Source organism: Etheostoma spectabile, chromosome 11 (genome assembly GCF_008692095.1).
Source record: "Etheostoma spectabile isolate EspeVRDwgs_2016 chromosome 11, UIUC_Espe_1.0, whole genome shotgun sequence".
In the NCBI taxonomy this organism is placed as follows: domain Eukaryota; kingdom Metazoa; phylum Chordata; class Actinopteri; order Perciformes; family Percidae; genus Etheostoma; species Etheostoma spectabile.
This window is the reverse complement of record NC_045743.1, coordinates 7,021,784-7,041,316: the sequence shown is the minus strand read 5'-3', so window position 1 is coordinate 7,041,316 and position 19,533 is coordinate 7,021,784. Positions and strand designations below refer to the sequence as shown.

The 19,533-nt window shown below is 42.3% G+C and overlaps 2 protein-coding genes across 5 annotated transcripts in view; one reads left to right on the top strand and one right to left on the bottom strand.

The window, feature by feature from the left end:
- The first annotated feature begins 203 nt into the window (after positions 1-203).
- Positions 204-7,425, top strand: gpr143 (G protein-coupled receptor 143). The gene is made up of 8 exons (XM_032529590.1): positions 204-648; positions 2,466-2,575; positions 3,235-3,329; positions 3,664-3,756; positions 3,947-4,056; positions 4,151-4,259; positions 5,577-5,694; positions 5,771-7,425. The coding sequence occupies exons 1-8, from the start codon at positions 393-395 to the stop codon at positions 6,074-6,076; spliced, it is 1,197 nt and encodes a 398-aa protein (XP_032385481.1). The 5' UTR covers positions 204-392; the 3' UTR covers positions 6,077-7,425.
- A 1,635-nt stretch (positions 7,426-9,060) lies between these two features.
- tbl1x (transducin beta like 1 X-linked) overlaps positions 9,061-19,533 on the bottom strand; it is a 29,092-nt gene continuing 18,619 nt past the window's right edge. For all 4 annotated transcript variants that reach the window (XM_032529580.1, XM_032529577.1, XM_032529578.1 and 1 more), the window contains exons 2-15: positions 19,266-19,371; positions 18,563-18,708; positions 18,108-18,327; positions 14,002-14,134; positions 13,680-13,821; positions 13,514-13,577; positions 13,275-13,372; positions 12,541-12,601; positions 12,269-12,390; positions 12,107-12,181; positions 11,879-12,006; positions 10,749-10,914; positions 10,543-10,644; positions 9,061-10,349 (exon numbers count right to left, since the gene is read on the bottom strand). In XM_032529580.1, the coding sequence (XP_032385471.1) occupies positions 10,323-10,349; positions 10,543-10,644; positions 10,749-10,914; positions 11,879-12,006; positions 12,107-12,181; positions 12,269-12,390; positions 12,541-12,601; positions 13,275-13,372; positions 13,514-13,577; positions 13,680-13,821; positions 14,002-14,134; positions 18,108-18,327; positions 18,563-18,708; positions 19,266-19,323 (1,542 nt within the window). In that variant the 5' untranslated portion in view covers positions 19,324-19,371 and the 3' untranslated portion in view covers positions 9,061-10,322. The remainder of the gene's footprint in view (positions 10,350-10,542; positions 10,645-10,748; positions 10,915-11,878; positions 12,007-12,106; positions 12,182-12,268; positions 12,391-12,540; positions 12,602-13,274; positions 13,373-13,513; positions 13,578-13,679; positions 13,822-14,001; positions 14,135-18,107; positions 18,328-18,562; positions 18,709-19,265; positions 19,372-19,533) is intronic.

The following is a 19,533-nucleotide window of genomic DNA, read 5'->3' as shown; positions in this document are numbered from 1 at the left end:
TTTTTCCTCAGGGGTAGAATCAAGTATATGAAATTAAAATGTCCTATTAGAATTTTATTTGAGTGTATTTTTATCAAGGATACTGAAGAGGCCAAGTATCTACTGCAACATACTCTGCTTAAATTAACTAATTAAAATATACAGTAGCTTGCTGAACCACCTCACTTCCGACCTAAATCACACAACAGTCCTTTGTCGGCTTCTTGCATTGTGGCACAGTTAAACTACAACTGCAGGGATTAAATAGAAGCACATGATGATTCAACCCCGTGATTTCTCAGAGTCGGCTCATTTACCCAATCATTTCCTCTCCTTTTTTGTCTTTTTCTTTTTCTCCTTATACCGCAGCCCGCTTCTTTATTTCTCTCTCCAACTCTCTCCCCCAGTGCGTAATGGCTTCCCCCCGGCTGGAGACTTTCTGCTGCCCGAACCGGGACGCAGCGACAGAGTTTGTGGTCACCTTCCAGCCCGTCTTGTTCGGGGCTTTAGGTCTTGGAAGCGCGACTCTGAGTCTCATCTTTGCTGTTTTACAAATTCTGCCAAAACGCAAGGGATACAGAAGACTCGGACAGTACCCGCTGCCAAGGCCCGCGTCCTCCTCACGGATATTGTTCATCATCAGTATATGTGACATACTGGGATGCACAGGTAAAAAAAAACAAAAACTAACTACTGGTGCAGGCCGAATGTTTATCACAGCTGAGAGAAAAGAGAGAAAAGTTTTTTTTTACTACGCGGTGTTGCTTGCTGGATCAAGTTATGCACGCAAATATGTTGTTTTTAACCCTTTAAATGCACCACATTTTGCCCATCTGACCTGCTTATGCAAACGGAAAGAACACAAACAACTTTTTTATAGCTATGAACCATGGTATTAACTTTGAATCTCTCCACATTTGAGCTTTTGCAACACCTTGAGTCATACAACATGTTAATACAAGTCAATAATACAAATGTTGACTCTTTTTTTAGCTGGAAACTTCAAAACTGATCAAATGCAAATCTGAGCTCAAGAGACCTGATTAAGTTTAAAGGGACAGTTCAGCCCCAAATCAAAAAAATACATATTTTGCGTCTTACCTGTAGTGCAATTTAGCAATCTAGACTGCTTTGGTGTGAGTTGCCCAGTTTTGGAGATATCTGCCATAGAGACGGCTGCCTTCTCTCCAGTATAAAGGAACTGGGTGGCACTCACCTTGCGGTGCTCAAAATATCAAAACAAAACATTAAAAAAACTCAACTGCAATGTCTCTTTCCAGAACTTCAATTCAATTAATCAATGTATTTATTTGTCACGTGAAATCATTAATAAAAGATAATCCACAGACCTGATTGTGAGCACTTTCATGTAGGAAGTAGTTTCTTTCTACCAAACCATACCCACCAACCATGTCCCCGTGTAGAAAGAAGCGTACTTATGGACAAGAGGCTGCCTTCCTTGGCTGAGATGTAGCGCTAGCTAGCTCAGGTGAGCTAGCATCATCGGTTAGCTACAGTTACAGCCCAGCTACTGCTTTGAGCACCACAAGCTGAGTGACATTTTGTTTCATTATACTGGAGAGAAGGCATCCCTACGGCCGAGATCTCACACACTGTGCAACTCCAAACACCAAAACCCTTTAGATTAATAAATAGCTTTACATGTAAGGGGAAATATATGTATTTTAGATTTTGGGGTAAACCGTCCCTTTAAAAGTCTGAAGCAGCTCATTGAAACAAAATCATGAATCATGATCCTCACATGTGAGTAATGAATGACTCCTGACCACTGCAAACCTTTTTTTCTGTTGATTTGTATGCAGCATTGTTGTTAAAGCAACCAATTGTTACATATTTAATAACACACAAAAGGCATGGATTATTTTCAGATTGTTGCACTGCATCAGAACCACTGGGAACCTTGAGCTGGTCATTCATCACTTTACCTCTGCTCTTGGTGAAAGAGAAGGCAGATGAAGTCATATATATATAAATAAATATATATATATATATATATATATACATATATATATGTGTGTGTGTACTCAGTGCCCAGCGAGATTCATCCACAACAGCAAACTAACAGCTTGAAGCACACCCCAGACACATTTTAAAAAGAAATACACAACAGGGTGTAGTCTGCATCACATTAAGATTCTGGGAGAGCTCCCGTTGTTCCACTCCACAGTGAAGTCTCATGTAGGAAATGGAAACTCCCTTTTAAAACACACCTGGAGGTGGTTCATATTTCCATGACATAAAGCTGCTATTAAAAGGGCTCCCATGACAGAATCTAATTATTTAGCACAGTTTATAATACAGAATGTAATGATGTTTTTATTGTTAATTAAAACCAGACCAATTCAACATCCCCTGTTCATTTGTTTTGCTCTCTTTGTTTGTTCCACTTTCTTCGTCAAAGCAGGATTTGTCTAATTTGCTTAACAGTGAACAATTAGAGATCACGTGTTGTTTTCTTCCTCCAGGTATCATTGTAAGGTCATCTTTTTGGCTGGGCCTGCCCAACATCATTGACCGCGTCTCAGTGGCCAACAGCACAGAATCCTGGCCAGAGGTCTTCTGTGTTGGCAGTGCAGTACGTACTATGCTCTTTGACAAAACATTACCTTATTACGTTTCATTTTTAATGTAATTAAAGTTATACTTTTTATTGATCCCCGGTGAGGAGATTACAATTTGTGTTCACTCTGTTGTTAGAACACACTACACACAGGTCTGAAATACACACACAGGCTCAAAAATGGACAGATGTCAGAGTGAGGGGGCTGCGACTGCTGGACAGGCCTGAGCAGTGGGGGGGGGGAGCTTGCGCATCTTGGCAGTGCCCGGAGGTAAACTGGCACCTCTCCAGCTACCAGTCCACACACCGTACTTCGGTTCATACGGGGACTTGAACCAGCTACTGCCACCCCCAACCTCAACAATAAGACAGTTTGAACTTAGCCTTTATGCGAGCAAATGCACCATAGATATTGTTTAAGTACAGCTTTATGCTTGGCAGATGACAGGAAGTGGACTATATTGGAAAAACTAATTCTGTTATTATAAATCATGTGTGATCCTGGAAGATTAGGGTTTCACGCATGCTTAAAAAGCATGTGCAAAGCTAACCATAAAACAACGTTACAGATAACAGATTAACCCCAAAAGCGAGGCACAATTACTCACGCTTGTTATTGTCTGAATGATCAGAACTGTGACCTGTATAGTAAGTATTCAATTTATGTGTTACAGATGTGGATCCAGTTGTTTTTCAGCGCTTCTTTTTGGTGGACGTTTTGTTATGCTGTTGACGTCTTCCTGGTGGTTAAAACATCTGCAGGAATCAGGTAGTCATCCATTTAAAATTCATTATCACCTCATCCTCTACTTGTATAGATACATAACAAAGCAGGAAGCTTCGAACTGAGCTGAGAATATGTCATTTACAACAAGCACAACGTGTGAAACATCTTCCTCTTATGTTCACTTTGTACTATAGATGTAATGCTTCTTTTTTGTCTCATGACTCCATTTGCAAACCGTGGTTTGAATTTTGTTAACAGTCAGATTTTTGTTCTTACCACACTCCTTGTGTTTCAATGGGCTAACAGTATCCTCAAGATACAGAGCTGCAGCATGTGTTGTGATCTCAGTCTCATGACTTGTTTCTTTCCACATCAGCACCATTATCCTCTACCACATGATTACGTGGGGCCTGGCTGTGCTGTTGTGTGTTGAAGGAGTGGCCATGCTCTATTACCCCTCCATCTCTGAGTAAGACGCTTTGTTGTTTCTTTCAATGCACTGTCAAGCACCTTCTGTCAGCATTGGTCCCTGTCTTTTTCTCCTGCAAGAGCTTGAGACTATCAGAAAAGACCGTGGATAACTTGTCAATGATGACAGTACCTCTGTTTAGCACTATATAGCTGCGATTCCCAATGCTAATTTCATTATTTTGTTGCAGTTGTGAGCAAGGACTCCAGCATGCCATCCCCCACTATGTCACCACATACGCACCGATGCTGCTCGTCCTCGTAGCCAATCCCGTCTTCTTCAATCGGACCGTATCTGCAGGTCACTTCTTTGCTCTCAAATATCTGTATGTCAAATGCATTCTTCCACATTCACGGGGACTTAAATATCCACCTCTCTCATCCTTCCGATTTAGTGACATCTTTGCTAAAAGGACGACAAGGAATCTACACCGAAAATGAGAGACGGCTGGCCAATGAGATAAAAATACGCTTCTTTAAAATAATGCTGGTGTTCTTTATTTGGTATGTTACCATTCTTTATAAACGGGATAGTTGGATACTACCCTTATTTGCTTTCTTGCCAAGAGTTAGATGAGATTGTAGCTTCATATATTATTATAGACATTTATATATATTATATATACAGATTATCATACAGATTTAAGAGTGGTATCAGTCAGCAGACGGTTAGCTTAGCTTAGCATAAGGCATCTAGCGGTAAGGTTGCAGATTGAAACCAACTGAATACTTCTCCCCTCATCCCTTTCCATGCATGTAGTAGAACCTACGGTGGGCTTCAAGTAACGTAAAAACATGAAAACCCAAACACAACAGTGCGTTAGAATCCTGGCAGTGCAACATGGCGAACTTCAAGGAAAAGAACTCGCTCCATATTTAGATATGAAGGGCTCATTCTAAACTAATGAACACAAATCGAGTCTTAGTTTCAGGTGATTATAAATGAATAAAAACTTTATTATGAATATTATATTCCATTTGTGCCAATAGCTCCCCCAAAATCATATGCACTAATCTTTTAAACCATCATAAGTCATGCATTGGTTAGTGACGGCCAAATGAAGCTTTGTGAACCATTTGTTTTTCTGAGCCCACTAGATGGGGCTCTCTCTTCAACAAAGGGTTGAAAACACAGTGAATGGCCATTCATTTAACCTTTTTCTTTGAACAGAAGGGCCATCTAGTGAGCTCAGAAAATTAAGAAAATGGGTCAAGAAGCTTCATTTGGCCACCACTAACATTGGTTAAGCATTGCTTATGATTTGTATAAGTATTACCAAGATCATTTATAATGGAGCCATCTTGCTGTTGTGTAACTCTCATTAATCGTAGTAATGTGACTCTCACAAGGCCAATCCACTTTATTTATATAGCACAATTTTACGAAACACAAGGTTTCCAAAGTGCTGCACAAAAAAGATAATACATAATAAATAGATAATACAATAAAAGCACAATAAAAAGATGAGGTCCCAAATATAAAGATGAAAGCAATAAAATAAAAATAAAATAAAGTAAATAGAAAAAATAACTATAATGCACTGCCAGCATATGGTAAAAATATGCAAATATACACATAAGATCAACACTCTACCTGGTGTTAAAAGCCAAAGAAAAGAGGCCTGTCTAATGTGCAGAGGCAACCCACTCCAATGTGCTAGACCTCAATCGAGGGGAAACTAATCAACCTGTGTTAGGATATCAGCTGCATATTCATTCAATGAAAATAATGTTGTTGTTTTTTTGTTAAAAATTAGTCAAATTTTAAAGTCTTATTGAGAGGGACTTGTTAAAAACTAATGAGACATATTGGTGTTTTAGCTGGGTTCCCAACATCATCAATGAGAGCCTCCTCTTCTACCTGGAGATGCAGACAGACATCAATGACAACGGTTTCAGGAATATCAGAAATGCTTCCCTCATCACGTGGTTTATCATGGTGGGTTGAAAACATTAAGACAGAACAAAGAACAGTTTTATCAGTGTCCAACACCTTCGATTCTTCTGCATTTCAGGGTATACTGAACCCCATGCAAGCTTTCCTCAACACCCTGGCCTTTCACGGCTGGACCGGGTTCGATGTTGACTTCAGACTGCAGCGGAGCAGAGAGCTGGCCTGGGACTCAGCTTCTACTTCAGTGCCTAACGCAGCAGGCCATACCACAGTGGGTGCGACTCTGCTCTACCAGAGTCATGTCCAGGAAGCCAAGAAGAACATGATGAGCAACGGACAGCACCACTCGGACGCCATCAGCGTCTTATCAGAAGGTAATTGGGCAGTATCAGACAGTAACAACTCACCTGTATATCAGGGCTGGTAAAGCTCTAACGCATCAGCATCCTGTGTGGCGCATGGTGTCTCCTGATTGCTGGATTGCCTCCTCTTAATATGCAATATGTATTTTCTTTGGATGACATCATCATGGCATATCCTCCACTGAGGAATCTGCTCCATGGTAATTAAATTAAATTCAATGCCAAAGCTCTGGAGACATTGACTAGGACACTCGTCTCCTGGGTCACAATTGAAAATGAACACTGTTTTGACCCATTTGTAGTTTGTTTGCTTTTTTTATATATTTTTTCATATTCCTAATGGATGCACTAATGAAGCATGTAGTGTTAGAAACACCCTGCAGAATTGTCTATTTTGATCTTGGGTGTACTGATTATTATGGTAGCATAAAATTACATTTTCTGTTAATAATTAACTGACAAAAACAGGTTATGCTACACTTTTTGCATTGGTTTGTTCCACCGTGGCAGGGCATGCTTTTTTTAATGTGCAACGTATTAAGTGCAAATTCTGACCTTCTCATAGGTGCTGTTATGCCAAGTTATCAAACAGAGCTTCAGGTGTCATTATTGACATGCATAAAATGACATGCAGAGAGCATTGGCAAATCGGTTGAATTTTAAGATGAAGCAGGTAAAATAGACTCAGTTTGCCATGTTTTGGGCATGCCTAGCCAAACCTAATACAGTTAGGAGCCCTGTAATACAACTTCATAAAAGTTATAATCAGTTTGTTGAAGCTGTAAGAAATTAACTTTATAGGATAAAGGCTGAAGTTTGTGCTGTTGAATTGTATTTTATAATACTGAGAGGTGAGTTTACCCTCATTGATATAAATGTGGGGAACAGCCAACACTATGACCTATAAAGGTAGGAGTGTATAAGACTACTTTAGATTTAGCCTGGTGTACCTAATAAACTAGCAACTGAGTGTAGATTGAACACTGATGTGCGTTTACTGGATAAAAATATCAATATTTATACTCTCATTCTAGTAACACTGATTGATGTGAGGCCTTTTTCATGTCACAGGCAGGGAAGACAGCTACGGGTGTAAATTGTTAAATAATGGCTGAATTCCATTTAGCTGCTTCAGTTTCAGGGTCCTGGTATTGTGAATGCTGGCTCACTGCAACACATGAATACAACAGAGACGTATCAGTAACACCCGCACTTTTCCTACTATGACATGTAAAAAATGTCTGCTGTAAAAAAAAGCCTGTAAGATACTATTTAATGTATTTTGGGATGATTTTGTAAAGCATTTTATACCATTTTTTGTGCACATGTACAAAGGCTATTCAATGTTTTCGTGTCACCATTCAGTGTCTCTGAAATGACAAGTCTTCAGAAATAAAGTTAATCTTTTAAAGGATTTATGTTTTTCATTCATTTAAATAGCCAACCCCAATTCTAAGATGCAATACATTAACAATTTCCACATTAAAGACTGCATTTGCAAGATATGCATTAAAATTCCCAAAATACATTTTTAAAATAAATGCTTTGCCATTGGATGGGGGTTATCAAAAAAGATCAAATCTCATGGTGAGCATTTTACAAGCTTTTAAGGGTGCTTTGGTTCCACCCAGAATCTCCCCTTTTTGTCTTGCTAGGTTCGACCTAGTAATTAAACCACATTTCCACGAGCACAAACTAGAGGAATAGACCTGATGGGGAACCTTAGAACTCTGTGAGGCACTAGCTGGGGGTGATCAAGAACCCACCTCCCTCTACTTTTCCTGTGTTATATTGTTCTTTTAGTTAGTTTTTTTTTTTTTTTAGTCTCATTTTAGCCTCTATTATCCCACTGAGATTTCCCCCAGATATTAACTAGTCATGAGTTTCTTTATTGGAAAACAAAAAAAGTCTTTTGATTCAAAGCCTTTTACCTTCTAATTTTAAAATTCTTTGCAGAACGTACATGTAACATTCAAACCCCCCCCAAAAATACGCAGCGAAGAGTTCAACTCTACTTCACTGTCTCTTATAGCCATCAGTCCAAACAAACAACATTTTTTGGGTTAATAATTGTGACCTTTTAAATGCCTTAATGCTTGAGGGAAAAATTCTCTGACTCGCATTAAGTTCCAAATGCACAACAAGTAAAAGCAAATTTGGTTTTTTTTAAATTCTGTTTCTAGGTCCCTTTTATTTTGGGACACACTATTTTTTAACTATATTAAACCAAAAAAATTTTGAAGGTTTGTTGACTTTGGGTTTTTCTACGAGGCACAAATACCCAAACAAGAAAAACAAAATCAAGAGACCAGGCCCATGGTTTCTGATAAAAAATAGATGTTTTTGAGACCTGAAAGACTTTTTAAATTTTTTCTTTGGGAAAAGAGACTGCACCCCGGACCAGGGGGAGAGAGAGAGATTTAGCCCTACAGAATATTTCCCTTACCGGGCTCCTAAGCATGCCAAGAAGGGCCCCCAAACCCCCCAAAACCCCCAAATTCTCGGGTTGACCGACAAAAGCTCTCGCAAAAAAAAAAGTAAGAAAAAAAAATAAACCCACCTACAACCCCAAATTTGGTGACATTAAAAATAAGGAAAAAAAAGGCGGGGCCCCCTTAAATTTTCCCCCGAAAAAATTTTCTTTGCTGTACCCACCTTTAACAAAAAGTGCCTTCATTTTTGCTCCCAAGCAAAAGGTTGACAAAAAAGGGCCCCAGAAAAAAGGGCCCAAATCAAAGTAGTGGCAAGTTAGTTTGAAGATACTGCCCCCCTTTTTCAAGAGTTTCCCCGGAAGCTTTTGGGGGACATCACAGCACACTGAAGAGCTCAGCCCAAAACAGGGGCTTTTGGCCCCGGCGGGACTTAAAAGGGACCCCCATAGCTTTTTTTTTTTTTAAGCAACCCTGGTTTTTTCCCTTGACCTCCACCTTTTGAAACGTTGATCGGGGGAAAGGGGCCAAAGAGAAACCATGCTAAGCAAATAAGCTTTTAATGTTTTTCCCTGCCAGGTCGGGCCTTGAACTTTTAACATTGATTCTGTGATGTCCTGTTCCACATACAATGCAACGTTTTGGCAGAAGCCAGGCAGGAGACTGTGATGACTGTTCTCTCCCATATTGTTGACCAGATAATTCCCGGGGGAACCCGGTAATGGGGGTGTTTCCATTTTTTCCCATGGTTTCCCAGGGATAAATAGGGAAAGAAAATTTTGTTTAACTACTGTGTCAACGCCATTTGGGGTTTCACTGAAAAATAATCAACTCAAGGCATTGGTTTACGATTTGCCCATTAAAAAAGGGCTTTAAAAAGAAGCATTAACACATGCCTTCTTTTAAAAAGGGGGGGTTTGCCCAAGTTTTATCAGAAAAAGTTTGACAGCGCTAGCCATTAATGAGCCCCTACAGGATGGCAATAAAGTGTACTGTATATAAACATATATACACAGTATATAAGTCTGTGTATTAATCTAATTTACATATCTTTACATTCTGAAATTTACATCCAAAAAGGGAAAAGTCTTTGTAAACCACACTTTTCACATCTTGACCATAAAATGACATTATCAAACCTCGAGTGAATTGGGTAGGTCATTTTAGGAGGTTAGGACTGTTCTTGGCAGGCTTTCCTTTTGTTGACCTGATGTTAAACAGGAGTAAAAAACGCCTTGTAGGGCACTTAAATTTTTTTAAATTTTTAAAAAGGGCCATCTGGGGGGGGAAAAAAAAAAGAAGTACTCTTGAAACAAACTATTTCCCTGGGAAGAAAATTTAAACACCCTGCCCAAACAGACAATACCTGTTTCCCGTATTGTTTCTTTTATCAAGGCCCCATTTGGGTTTTTTTGGGCCTAACGAAACCTTTTTCCCCCAGGGGGAATTCAAAAAAAACCCAAAACCCTTTTTTTCATAATGGGGTTGCCTTTCACACCTCTAAAAAAACACTTTCCCCTTTAAAAAATTTCCTCTTTTTTTTCCAACCCTTATAACCCAATAACAGCTGGACCAGTGGCCCGGAGGGTTCCCGGCACTTTCTCATTAGAAATCTTTTACAACATGGATGCACCCAGGGAGTTGGATTCAGTCCATTCTTGGGGATCTCTTAAACAGCTTCCATTATGTTTCCAATAGGCGTTTTATAAAAAACACGTCAAACAGTAAGGTGCACTGAAGTCAGTTGGTGTTGGCTCCTGTGAGGGGTTTTGTTTCGCTCCACCTTACAGCTCTTCTTGAGCAATGAGTGTGTGTTTTGCTGCTGTCAGAAGAAGGCAATTTGCTGCACATTCCAGGATTCATCATCAACGTCTCAAGTCAGCTATTTTCGGAGATCAAGAACACATACCTACAAGGTAAAGAATAAGGTAGCATTACTAATACATTTCAAGCAACATTCAAAGTATTATTCTCAAAGTACTAGTAATGAGTTCTTTCATCCAATGTTATTTGTAGGCACCACACCAAAAAAAGCAAATAAAGAAAAGGAGATGCAAATATTTTAAAATTACTACTACACCATCACAATGGTCTTGGCTTACCGAGCCGTCTGAAGCACTAGCACCAACTTTGTCCCCAGTGCTGTTCCAGCACACCTCGAAAATACCGCCAGTACCCCTGTAGCTGTGCACCAATGCTCCGGTCTTAAACAGAGTTAAAACAAATTAATGATCAACTGCATCGAGATTTAGCAATCATAATGAGTCTTCTCCTCTGCTGTTCAGGACAGTATAAATCAGATGCTTACCATGGTGTTCCAAATGTGGACACACTTATCGAAGGAGCCACTAGCCAGGTGCTTGCCATCGGGGCTGAAGGCCACGCTGTAGACAGGTTCCTGGTGCTTGGTCAGCGTGTGAATACAAACTCCCCGCTCAACATCCCACAGACGTACTGTTGAGTCGAAAGAGGCGCTGTGGGTGTGAAAAAGGCCGACAGATCAGATATAAGCGGAAAAAAATATTTCCATGTCATTAAATTGACCAAAACAGCTTCCACTTGAGTTTCTTTAGTCCCGCAAGATGTCTTTAAATAGCATTCATTACTTCAACGGATTTAAGATGCAGTGAATGCACCCCAAAAGCTCATAAACAGAAACAAAGTCCCTACAACACAATGTTAGAAGCTACAGATTTTCATTGTTTTGTTGAAATCAGAATCTCTTGTCCTAAGCAATTTCACAATGCTAATGTCTAACACACGTCTTGGAAACTTTGAAATCATAAACCACTGAAAAACTACACAAAGAGTCACACTTTGCAATACAAAAAAAAAGTGTGGACTTCTAAAAAAAAGTGAATAACTACAAGCGTCTGTGACTGTCAAACTGAGACATTTAAAAAAAAAAAAAAAAAAAAAAAAAAAAAAAAAAAAAGTATGCTTTCAGTTAACACATCTTCACCAAGGTATAAATAGGCACGGCTAATCTCCTATGGGTGCCCTTGGCAACAAATGAAAGTGAGCTCAGAAGAATATTATGACGGTAGCAAAAATTGAAGTCAATTAAAAATGTATTGCACACATACTGTTGGAAGTTCCTTCCAAGTGGCGATAATATTTCTAATATGAATTACAGGCAGGTGTGCTGGGTTGTCAGTAAGGGCTGTAAATGCCTGTGTTATTTTGGTATTTCAAGTAGAACATTTACACGTGCATGCACATCTGGGTCAGGGTGTAGGGCTTTGGGCCACTAACAATAACTAGCACTGGGATTTTGTCTGGAACATGATTTCTTCTGAATGCCAGGCTATGACAAGTGTCCCCTTCCCCCACACGCATATAAAGCTTTTTCTGAGCACGCAAACTTATATTTTTCTTTTAAATTTGAGCAACATTGGTGGTTGAACTGTATGGTGCTAAACGTGCGAGACTCCACACCTTGCGAGCATGATGTTGGAGTTGGGGTTGCTGGTTCCGGGACCTGTGGGGCTCCATTTGATAGTGTAGATCTCTTTACTATGAGCCTGGAGGTCATGGACACAGGACTCCTGCTTCATACTCCATATCTGGGTGTGAGGGGAAACATCAATAGCAAAATGTGACTGGATACAAATCACCACTTAGGCTTGTTGTCTTAAAGCACTGAAGACTGAGGAGTAGTCTTACCTTTAAGGTCATGTCATCTGAGCAGGAGGCAAGAAGCAAACCTGATGGATCCCACTTAATGGCGTTAACTTCATTCTGCAAAACACAAAACTCGTTAGCAGTACTGTGGAGGGAGTAAGCATGATGAAAGGTCAGATGAGCAACACCGAAAAAGATGTTCACCGTGTGGCCCTGGAAGGTCTTGAGGGGCCGGTCGCTGCCAAGGCGACAAACGTGGATGCACATGTCTGTGCTGCAGGAGGCAAAGGTGGTGTTGTTCTGCCAGTCGACATCCAGTGCTGGGGCTGAGGAATATTTGAATGCACAGGACGGCGTTCATGATGGATTAGGGTATTCATGAGCCCACAATACAACCGCAACTGGGCAGGAAACATGTTGCATCGTCTTTATTATCTACAATGATAAGCTTTTATTTTTCTGGAAACTCGCTTTACCTGAGTGAAAAGGGAACTGCTGCTTGGCTTCTCCTGTGTGTGCGTCCCAAATGATTGTCGTCTAGAAAATAAAATTGAATATTTCATTCCAAAACATGAATGCAACATGTCTGAATTCATAATTTAAAAGAATTTGGCCAATTAAAAGTTTTTTTCTCAAATGTACTCTAAATAAGGACTACTTGGGCTTGAAATAAATCCCACCAAATATTAGGTAGGGTAGGAAAAATAAATCACTGATACAGCTAGTGTCATATTCCTTGTCCTTGGTGTCCTTTCTTTTATCTGCCTGTTCAACGTCTCTGTGCCTGTTGATACAGTTTTATTTTCAAAGACTCATCCACAAACAAAACTTGCAATTATCGTAAATAATAATAATAATAATAATTTCAGCAGATTTTATTTCACTTAAGTTATTTATAAAGTTGTATTTAATTAGACTTGGTTACAAGCTACAATGTGACATAATTACGTGTATTTAATAACATATGTAAGATCAAATAATGTAAGTGTTCTCTCTGTATCTTGTGGTTATACTGTACAGCAGATTTACTAATAACAGTGCAGTCTGCATTGTAGTTTATAAATAGCAGAAAGGTTATATGATACAGATTTACACTCTGGCTGATGATTAAAACAGTTAATATCAAGCCCTAGGACTGGTAAAGAAAAAACACATGAGGATATTATTATTGAAAGACACAAATCATTGCTTGTGGACCATTATGAAATACCTTATCTACACCAGCACTGAGAATAGAGTTCCCCTTCTTGTTCCACTTGAGTGCAAATATGGGCCCTTTGTGCTGTCCCAAGGTGCTTGCCAGGTTTCCTAATGGATAAGAGCCATATCCATTTCTTTTAGAAATGATCCTTCAAAAAATTGTCACAGAGGTTGCATTATTCACAATAACAATGGCATAAACCTAATGACGGAGGAAACAACACCGCGCTGGAATGAAGGATGACATACCATCCTTTGTCCATATCCTGGCAAATCCATCATACGAGCCCGTTGCCAGTAGAGTCCCATCGCTCTGTTGGATAGAAAGATAACAGAACGGTTACTTAACTGTCTTCAGCTGTCTGTTTACCACATGGTAAACGTAAAAGACAAGGATGGATCATCGGGAACCTACATTCCAGTCTAGTGAGGTGACGTCTTTGTTGCTGGGGACATCCTGGCCACCTTCTCGGATACAGTGGCGCAGCACCAGCTGGGTGGAGTTGGAGTTGTTATTCTCGTTCAGGTTCCAGATCCTGGCGGTGGAATCCCCCGAGCTGAACAGAATACCATTGCAGCAGGACGGGGGGGGTCAAAAGCTTGCTAGAATACAAGCTATCAGTGATTTATCTCATGAGGCCATATGTCTTACAAAACAAAAGCTAAAGCGTGCATACAATGTAGTATGACTCATCAGGCACGCATTAAGATTACTTTTAGCACAGGCAGGGACTCACCCTGAGGCCAGCAGATCGCTGACAGGGTTCCAGGCACAGATGAACACTTCAGACTCGTGGCCTCGGAGCACTGTGGCTTTACTGGCTGGTATCGCCACATCTACATCCATCTCCATGGGCTCACTGTGGTTATCTGTGGAGAGTGGGCGCGCACACAGATGGACAGATACATGCACACACATTTATATACGCACCAACACACGCGTGTCAACTTTGCACACTTGTCAGCAAGCTATGAGTACTATAGATAAAACGCTGATAAATGTACAGCTAATGAATGTTTCAGGAGGTAAAAAGGTATACCTTTAAATAACAGGAAGATATAAAAAAAATGATGTGTTTCTGATTTGTAAATGCCAGGGCTATTTTAATTTATCTCAGTCTGAAATACGACCACTTGGAGTGACACAAATATCACGGTAATGAGAACTCATCCATCCACCATCTTCATCCGCTTATCTGGTATCGGGTCGCGGGGGCAGCAGCTCCAGTAGGGGACCCCAAACTCCCTTTCCCGAGCCACATCAACCAGCTCCGCTGGGGGATCCCGAGGCGTTTCCCAGCCAGGTTGGAGATTAATCTCTCCACTAGTCCTGGGTCTTCCCCGAGGCCTCCTCCCAGCTGGACGTGCCGAACACTCCCTAGGGAGGCGCCCAGGAGCATCCTTACCAGATGCCCGAACCACCTCAACTGGCTCCTTTCGACGCGAAGGAGCAGCGGCTCTACTCCGAGCTCCTCTCGGATGACTGAGCTTCTCACCCATCTCTAAGGGAGACGCCAGCCACCCTCCTGAGGAAACCATTTCGGCCGCTTGTACCCTGGATCTCGTTCTTTCGGTCATGACCCAGCCTTCATGACCATAGGTGAGGGTAGGAACGAAAATTGCCCGGTAGATCGAGAGCTTTGCCTTCTGGCTCAGCTCTCTTTTCGTCACAACGGTTGCGATAAATGGAATGTAATACCGCACCGGCTGCTCCGATTCTCCGACCAATCTCACGCTCATAGTCCCCTCACTCGCGAACATGACCCAAGGTACTTAAACTCCTTCACTTGGGGTAGGACTCACTCCCACCCGAAGAAAGCACTCCATCGGTTTCCTGCTGAGAACCATGGCCTCAGATTTAGAGGTGCTGATCCTCATCCCAGCCGCTTCACACTCGGCTGCGAACGATCCAGTGAGTGCTGAAGTCACCGACCGATGATGCCATCAGGACCACATCATCTGCAAAAAGCAGCGATGAGATCCCGAGCCCACCCGAATGCAACCCCTCCCCGCCCCGACTACGCTCGATATCCTGTCCATAAATATTACAAACAGGATTGGTGACAAGCGCAGCCCTGGCGGAGGCCAACCCTCACCTGGAACGAATCCGACTTACTGCCGAGAACCCGGACACAGCTCTCGCTTTGGTCATACAGAGATTGGATGGCCCTAAGAAGGGACCCCCTCACCCCATATTCCCGCAGCACCTCCCACAATTTCTCCCGGGGGACCCGGTCATACGCCTTCTCCAGATCCACAAACACATGTAGACTGGTTGGGCTACTCCCAGGCCCCTCCAAGATCCTTGCGAGAGTAAAGATCTGATCCGTTGGTTCCACGACCAGGACGGAATCCGCATTGTTCCTCTTCAATCCGAGGTTCGACTATCGGCCGAACCCTCCTTCCAGCACCTTGGAGTAGACTTTACCAGGGAGGCTGAGAAGTGTGATACCCCTGTAATTGGCACACACCCTCTGGTCCCCTTTTTGAAGAGGGGAACCACCACCCGTCTGCCACTCCTTAGGCACCTCCCAGACTTCCACGCAATGTTGAAGAGGCGTGTCAACCAAGACAGCCCCTCCACACCCAGAGCTTCAGCATTTCGGACGGATCTCATCAATCCCTGGGGCTTGCCGCTGTGGAGTTGTTGACTACCTCAGCGACTTCCACCAGGGAAATTGACGACAATCCCCATCATCCTCCAGCTCTGCCTCCACCAAAGAGGGCGTGTCAGTCTGGATTAGGAGTTCCTCAAAGTGCTCCTTCCACCGCCCTATACCTCCTCAGTTGAGGTCAACAAGGTCCCACCCTTACTGTATACAGCTTGGATGATTCCTCGCTTCCCCTTCCTGAGGTGGCGAACGGTTTTCCAAACACCTGGTGCCGACCGAAAGTCCTTCTCATATCTCTCCGAACTTCTCCCACACCCGCTGCTTTGCCTCTGTCACAGCAGAGGCTGCAGCCCTTCGGGCCCGTCGGTACCCTGCAACTGCTCCGGAGTCTTCCGAGACAACATATCCCGGAAAGACTCCTTCTTCAGTCGGACGGCTTCCCTGACCACCGGTATCCACCAGGGGTTCGTGGGGTTACCGCCCCTTGAGGCACCTAAAACCCTAAGACCACAGCTCGCCGCCGCAGCTTTAGCAATGGAAGCTTGAACATTGTCCACTCAGGTCAATGCCCCCAACCTCCACAGGGATGCACGAAAAGCTCCGCCGGAGGTGTGAGTTGAAAGTCCGTCGGACAGGGGCCCCTCCAGACGTTCCCAGTTTACCCCGCACTACCGTTTGGGCTTACCAGGTCTGTCCAGAGTCTTCCCCCACCCCTGACCCAACTCACCACCAGATGGTGATCAGTTGACAGCTCTGCCCCTCTCTTCACCCGAGTGTCCAAAACATACGGCCTCAGATCAGATGAAACGATTAAAAATCGATCATTGACCTTTGGCCTAGGGTGCTCTGGTACCAAGTACACTTATGAGCATCCCTATGTTCGAACATGGGTTTGTGATGGACATCCATGACTAGCACAGAAGTCCAACAACAGACAACCACTCTGGTTTAGATCAGGGAGGCCGTTCCTCCCAATCACGCCTCTCCAAGTATCTCCATCATTGCCCACGTGTGCATTGAAGTCCCCCAGCAGAACTATGGAGTCCCTACTGGACCCCATACAGGGACTCATCAAGGTCTCCAAGAAGGCCGAATACTCCGAACTCTTGTTTGGTGCATATGCACAAACAATAGTCAGAGTTTTCCCCCCCATCACCCGCAGGCGTAGGGAGGCGACCCTCTCGTCCACCGGGGTAAACTCCAACGCAGCGGCGCTCAGCCGGGGGCTTGTGAGTATCCCCACACCCGCCCGGCGCCTCACACCATGGGCAACTCCGGAGTAGGACAGAGTCCAACCCCTATCCAGGAGAACGGTTCCAGAACCGAGACTGTGCGTAGAGGTAAGCCCCACCAGATCTAACCGGTAGCGCTCCACCTCCCGCACAAGTTCCGGCTCCTTCCCCCACAGAGAGGTGACATTCCACGTCCCCAGAGCCAGCCATAATGAGAACTCAGTCACAGTAAATGAAGAATACGTGAAAGCTTTCAGATTATTTCTACCCTGTGAAAGACCTTATTCATACCGACTCTTCCTGTTGCCATCCACACCTTTGAATTAAATTCTTAGGGGAAGTCTTAGGAGACACACATTCACTTCCCTTCCCCTCGTCTACAGCTCCACCTGATCATGGCTGATCTTTGGGTCTCCGTGTAAAACTGTGCGGAAAAGTGATTTGTCCAAATGACTGAGTAAGTATATTAAAAAACTGATAATTTTGGTAGGTGTAATAATGAAAATCTCAGAGGCAAAACACAGCGCTGGAACAGCAACTTCTGTCTGCCATGTCTTTGATAATGTTCCACATACAGATTCATATCATGGAGCAGATGTAACAGCCTTTTGAAACATTAATGTAGTCGGTGCATGTTCACTTACTAGAAAAACCAGAGAGAACTTAGAATTGCTAGAATCAATATTCTATTTCTGCAATGTTTGTGTTAAAAGTAAAGAAGAGAAAGAAATTTAGAGAAATATTTGCACTACTAATAAGAATGGTGCAATATAACCACCCATTTATTTTATGACCCATTATCTTAATATTTTAACAGAAAAAAACATGTCTTAGATTCCTAATTAACTAACTTGCAAGTCTAGAAATGTACATTTGGGTTTGTCCCTTTCTTTTAACCCTTCTTGATAATCATTTGATCACATCACTATTTTTTATAAGTTCCTTTATTGGGTTTCTTTGAGATAATTGGGACATGCGTATTTAGAAGATTCAACCTACTCATGTTGTGAGTGCCATTTTCCTCCCCATTGACAGTGGCTTCTCCATTCTTTGGTGCGTTGGACTGGTTTCCAGAGGTTGAAGCTGCCATGGCACCGGCCGCCTGCTGCTGGGCCAACTTGTCGCGAAAGGCCTGCTGCCGCGTCTGCACCACGTCTGGCATCACCGCGTCAATGAGCGACAGCGACTCGATTGGCCGACCATCGAAGACTGTACCATCCTGTCAGGACAACAGCAGTTAATAAGACACCAAGAGGCGACGAGGTGAAGGGGTTTCCTAATTGGTAATCTTCGAAAAACCTTCTTTAGTCTTTGTTAAAGTATAAGGATGACTGAAAATGTTAAAAGCATTTGCAGGTAACCTGGTGTGTTGTCATAGAGATCCAAGTCTGTCTTCATCATTAAGCATTAGAAAACATCTGTGGGAGTAGGTAACAGCAGGTCCCTGCCCTCACCTCATTGATGCTAATTTCTGCCTCCACATACTGAAGCCCTTTCTGCAGGATGGAGATGAGAGCTGCAGGGGGCACTAGTGTTCCATTGATGTTAGACTGGCTGATGTGGCTCTCAATGCCAAAGGTGAATGCTGAATGGGAGAAACCTGAAAACAAAACACCATTCACATTCATTAATGGGAGGCTGCCAAGCACAAGATGTGCACAAACACAACACAAATGTTCAAAGAAAAGTCTTGTCCAATCCAAACAAAGTTTACAGTAAATGAGTACAAAAAAAACAATGGGATAACAAGTATGATGTTTGAGAGTAATGTTGACCTCTCAGGGCTGTTAGTAGTTTTATCTTCCAGGTGGCTTAAGAAGTGGTATCAATACACAGTAGCTAGGACTTCAATCATTGATACAAATTCTATAATAGTGAATAGCATGTTGACATCTAAGGACCAAAGCAATATTCTGTGAAGCCACATGATGTTCATATTACAGGAGCTAAATGTTTCCATCCACTAAAAGCTGGGGGGGGAATATCTCCATGTAAATGACCATGTTTGATCAAATAAGATGTGCGTAGTCAGCACAACCCTGCAATACTGAAGAAAATAAAACCACCAACAATGCATGTATCAAGCCCAAGTCAATCCATTTATGATCAGCACTAAAAACAGTATCACTGTGTTTAGCAGGTATTACTGAGACAAACCTGATTCTTGGAGGTATCTGTAGACCAAGAAGTTCACTTCGTCACTGGTAATACTCATCTTAGCCCAATGAAAAGGAGGAGGTATGTTGGAAGGCTGGGCTCACTCCTGAAAATATAAATCAAAAATGGAATTGGAGATTATTATTTAGGTCTGTGGTCTTGCATACGATACAACGTATTCTTAAGCCATTCTTAAAAAAAAAAAGAATAAAAAAAAAGATTTCTCTATCAAACTTAAAAATAGATCTGAAAACAAATCTGTTCCCAA